The sequence below is a fragment of the Mastomys coucha genome, unplaced genomic scaffold, assembly GCF_008632895.1.
Source record: "Mastomys coucha isolate ucsf_1 unplaced genomic scaffold, UCSF_Mcou_1 pScaffold5, whole genome shotgun sequence".
Taxonomy (NCBI): domain Eukaryota; kingdom Metazoa; phylum Chordata; class Mammalia; order Rodentia; family Muridae; genus Mastomys; species Mastomys coucha.
The window spans coordinates 69,922,205-69,927,679 of NW_022196911.1; the positions used below are offsets into that span (position 1 = coordinate 69,922,205).

Here is a 5,475-nt window from a genome sequence, read left to right on the forward strand (position 1 = left end):
ATGTGTTTGGGATACAGGGCAAACCCACCATCTTGAAACATAAACAGCATCTACAAATCATTGCAATGTTTATGGAATGTATATGGGTATTAAAGCATGCTAGCCAATGAATACATAAAATGTTTAATTAAAAGATTAATTTCATTTAATTAATAATAAAAGAAGTAAAATTAAGAAGGTAAACAAACTAACCAAAGGGGCAACCACCACACCCCCCAAAAAATCTGATGTCAGGTCCAAAGGGAACCCCAGTTTCCCAAAAGAGCAGTAGATAACCCCAGAATGACAGTCTTGGTTCAGCTCCAATTGAACAGGAAGAAAGAAGCATTCCTCAGGCGTCTGTGAACTGGGTTCTGCCTGCCAGACAGGGCCATTTCCCTTACACATCAAAGCCCATGCCAGTCTCTAGACATGCTGCTCTCTAGAAGCCTGGCCCTTCTCAGCCCCCCCCTCTACCTTATACTCCAAAGCTCTACCAGTTCACAGGCTCCCCCACACTGCTCCATTTCAGGCTTGCTTGGCTGCTCCAGTTCATAGGCTTCACTCCCTTCAGCTACTTGTTCTCCTTATAACCCTTGTGGTTTTTCCATGAACCACTTCTGTAGCCCTACCCACGTTCAGTCTGCTTCTTTTTCTCTCTTCTCTGGACTCCCTCCAGATGTGTCTGCCTGCTCACTCTTTTACCTACAATAAAAACCTTCTTCCAAACATGGAGCAGTCAGTTTGGTGGTTTATTTACTGTGTCCTTGCTTACACCAGCACAGGCAATTTACTGAAAGGAAATTAAAATAACAACATACATATGAAAGGAAATGAAACAGTATTATATATATATATATATATATATATGTATATATATATATATATATATATATTTCTAAATAACGAACACATTTATAAAGGTTTCAAATTAGAGGAGAACACAATGTTGTGTTTAATTGTTAAAGACAACAGATACAGGGCTGGCTAGATGGCTAAGCAGGTAAGAGCACTGATTGCTCTTCCGAAGATCCTGAGTTCAAATCCCAGCAACCATATGGTGGCTCACAACCACCCATAATGAGATCTGATGCCCTCTTCTGGTGTGTCTGAAGACAGCTACAGTGTACCTATTTATAATAATAAGTAAATGTTGACAGAGCAAACAGAGACCGAGCGAGTGGGGCTGACCAGAGCGAATGGGCCTGACCGGAGCAAGCGGGGCTGACCAGAGCAAGCAGAAGTCTTAAAAATCCAATTCCCAACAACCACATGGAGGCTCACATCCATCTGTACAGCTGCAGTGTACTCATATATATAAAATAAATAAATAAATCTTGAAAAGAAGACAGCAGATACATTTATAATACCCAGTGACGTCAAAGGTGTGCAATAACAAAAATACTCTCATATTACCAATCAAGATGTAGAATGCTGCACATGGCTTTTTGGCTTTTTTTTCTCTTTTGGCAAAAATAAAAACAGAATACTTACCAAAGTTTATATTTGTCTTTCTATATCCTTTAGCACACATGCAAATGCACTCACACTTATATATTGCTTGAAAGAATTTAACCAGTGGAGGTAATTGCCTATATATGGATACACAGATAAATATTAGTCTCAGAACTGTTAACAATTACAAAGGAAAAAATATAAATGTGTTGGTGACGTTGATATATAAAGTGGAGTATTTTATATATTTTAAAATGGCTAAGATGCACTTGTGGGTTGATTTAGAGAACCATATAATGTAAAAAGGAAATTTAGCTACAAACCTATGTGATGTTTTGAATATATGGGTGTGGGTGAATATATTGTTGTGTCTTTATTGTAGAAATGCAATGGTGACATTCTGCGTCATTTGAGCTTTTACACCACAATGTGTTCCATGGCTAATGAAGGATTTAAATTATGCAGAGATTTCTAGTTTGAAATAAAAATAAACAGGACATGGATTTCAAAGGAAAAGGAGACTTCCAAATTATTCAAGAAGACCCATGATCTTTCTGAGTAAACAGAGAGGTGGGCTCAATGTCCAAAGAGATTCTTTGTGATACTGATGTCAGTTGCTCTGGTTCACCCTAGTGACAGTATCACGGCAAGTCACTAGGCAAGTCACCCCACAAAACACGGCATGAATGGCCGGATGGAAGAAAGACCTGCAGTTCAAGGGTCTTGGATCCAAACAAGCTATACTTTGTTGCAGTGTTAAATGCTGGTGGTGAGAAAAGATGGTGGAAGAATCAGCCACTCCCTGTACTAATAGAACAAGAATCTGTCTAGGTATTTAGACTAATAGAAGTAGACGTCAGTAGTAAGAGAGAGCCTTGACAATTGCTTTGTTGCTCCTGTCAAGCAGAGGTCAAGAAAGGGTAAAAAAATAAAAAGAGTTTTCTTGAGGTCAAGAACATCTAGAACAGCAGAGGATATGATATGAGAACACTTGAAGCATTCCTAAACCCTTGTAGGAAGCTCCTTGTTTGTGTCCTGAAGTTTGAATCTTGGGTAAAAAAGGGATTAAGAAAAGTCCATCTTTCCTCTGTCTTTTGAGAGCATTAGTAGGCAGGAATCAGAAGGCAGGAATGTGACCCAGGTGTTAGTGACAATCTTTGTTGGACTCATACCCAGTGCATCCCCTCATCCCTGCTGTATTTCCTCATCTAGCAGACCTTCTCCCTGACTTTATAGGTGACTCTCTGGCTAGAGAAATGGTAGAAGAGTCCTCATGAACTCTAGCACAATCAGCAAAACTTGAGATTCTGTTTTCTTAGAGGATGGACTACAATAATGACTTCAGAGCTGCTAGAAGCGAGATATTGCTGGGCCACACAGAGTAGGACACCCAAATCATCCATCTCTGACATATAAATTTTATCCCTCTGACATCTTTTAACAGCCTCTTGGCATCTTACCTTTTTTGCACTTCTCATCTGCTAGTCTATCCCTGTAGCCCATGTCAGACTCTCTAATGCTTATTGTATTTCTTCTCAACCCCTTGATCCTCAGTTCCAATCTCTCCTTATGTCCACATGCTTTATCTGCATTTCCCACAAATCCTCTACCTACTACCTTCTCTTATGTCCTCTTTCCATCTCAATCTTAATCCATACCTCCAGGCTACCCACCCACATCGTATATCATGGAGAAGTTAATTCATAGATTTATATCAGATGAGAGTGTTAGATGGGTTGGAGACATATCAATGAGACAGTAGTACTGTCAAAAGCAGTGATTAGTTCTGCAAATACATAAAAGGAGGATGATTAGCTCTAAAAAAAAAAATGTGTAAGGAGGAAGACCCACCTAAGTGATGACTTGATAGATAGCTGGGAAACAGAAAACAGGATTGGGGCTGTCGAGATGGCTCAGTGGGTAAGAGCACTGACTGCTCTTCCGTAGGTCCTGAGTTCGGATCCCAGCAACCACATGGTGGCTCACAACCACCCGTAATGAGATCTGACTTCCCCTTCTGGTGCATCCGAAGACAGCTACAGTGTACTTACATATAAGAAAACAGGATACAGTGTACTTACATATAAGAAAACAAGATTGACTACATTCTAGACTGGAGCCACACTCTCCCTAACAATTTGAACCATCACCATGCGATGGCAATTCCTGCATAGATTTGTAACTTGGAGGTTTAGAGGTGAAGAGAGAGAATTTACAGATGAAATGTTTAAATGTTTATATCATAAATATCTTTTAAAATTTAGAAATGTGAGAAAGATAATTGAGGGAAGCTGTTTTTCCATCATAACATTTCGCACTCATGAATGGAGTTTTGACATGTACAGTCAGGACTGTGAGCTACAAACAGGCACACGTTCTCTAGAAGTACTGGGGAATACGAAACTAGAAAGCAAGTTACCTTCCCATATCCTCTGAATCTTATAGGAGTTTTATAAGAGGAATGAGCTATTTCCCCTCAAGGGTTAGTTTGCGTACACAGACCAACTCTATCTGAACTTGAGGTATAAAGAAGGCTCCCGAGAGGTATACTTTCTGAGACACTCTGGGAACTCCAACTAAAGGGAAGATAAAGTAACTAAAGGTAGAAGTCATCAAAAAGCAGATCTGGGATAGCCTATGTACACACCATCACCTATACCAAGGTACAACCTCTGTGGCAACAATAATTATCATTCCTTAAATTAATTATGCTCAGTTTTAGTTTTAAAGGAGGTAGGTGGAGAGGAACCCCGAGGCCTCTTCAAGCTGTTGGCCGTCTCCCGGTGAGTACCCTCCAGAGGGCGGCCTGCACATCAGGGTTCCTGAGACTGTAGATGAGTGGGTTCAGCAGAGGGTTGATAACAGTGTTGAAAATTCCAATAGCTTTGTCCTTATCTGAAAGTTTGGTGGAACCAAGTCTCATGTAGTTAAAGATACCTGTGCCATAGAACATGGCAACCACAGTGAGGTGAGAGCTGCATGTGGAGAAAGCTTTCTTCCTGCCTTCAGCAGAGCGGATTCGAAGAACTGCAGCTGCCACATGCATGTAAGAGGTAAAAATGAGTGCCATGGGGGTTCCTGCCATTATGAAACCCACTCCAAAGAGCAGCAGCTCATTGAGTTGGGTACTGGAGCAGGACAGCTGGAAGAGCTGAGGAAGGTCACAGTAGAAGTGATTGATCACATTGGGGCCACAGAAATGAAGTGTGGATATGGCCACAGTGTGAGTCAGTGCATTGCTGAAGGCACAAGCCCAGGACGTGGCCACCAAGATCCTCTGGACTGTGTGGTTCATTCGGGTGCTATAGGTGAGGGGTCGGCAGATGGCCAGGAAGCGGTCATAAGCCATGGCTGTCAACAGGAAGCAATCAACCCCAACCAACAGATGGAAGAAGAAGAGCTGTGTGAGGCAGTCTCCATATGCAATTGTACGTTTATGGACTAAGAGTCGAACCAACATGGAGGGAATCGTGACAGTGATGCACCCCACATCCATCACTGACAGATTCCCCAGGAAGAAGTACATGGGGGTGTGCAGTTTGGGTTCCACCAAGACAGCCGCAAGAATGCTCAGGTTGCCTCCAACTGTGATCATATAAGCCAAGAAGAAGAGTATGAAGACAAGTGGCCATAGCTCTGGTGTCTCCACCAAACCCAGCAGAATGAATTCAGTAACAGTGGTTCCATTGGCTCTAGGCTTTGGCTGCATGGATTCCTTTAAAGAAGCATGCAAGGAGGAAAACAATCAGAACTCGGTGAAATGGGGAAATTTAAATCACAGCTACTGTAAAATGTATAGTTAGAATCCTTAAAAGGGAAACTTATATCACTCATCTATTCCCTTTCTCCCTCCAAATTATGTAATTACATAATAATCTCAAAAAATAAGAGAAATAATTTTAAAATTATAGCATTTGTTGTTGTTATTGAAGTATACCCTTAGAGAAACTAGGGATGCTTGAATGTCAATGTGTTTATAAGGTGTATCAGATCAATTACCTAATGTACACACAATTCACAGGCCAATCCCACTCTTCATGC

At 41.1% G+C, this 5,475-nt stretch overlaps 1 protein-coding gene across 1 annotated transcript; it reads right to left on the minus strand.

The window, feature by feature from the left end:
* Nucleotides 1–4,177: 4,177 nt before the first annotated feature.
* LOC116078012 (olfactory receptor 3A1) lies at nucleotides 4,178–5,170 on the minus strand. Its single transcript, XM_031352925.1, has one exon. The coding sequence runs from the start codon at nucleotides 5,141–5,143 to the stop codon at nucleotides 4,196–4,198; it is 948 nt and encodes a 315-aa protein (XP_031208785.1). The 5' UTR covers nucleotides 5,144–5,170; the 3' UTR covers nucleotides 4,178–4,195.
* Nucleotides 5,171–5,475: the final 305 nt, after the last annotated feature.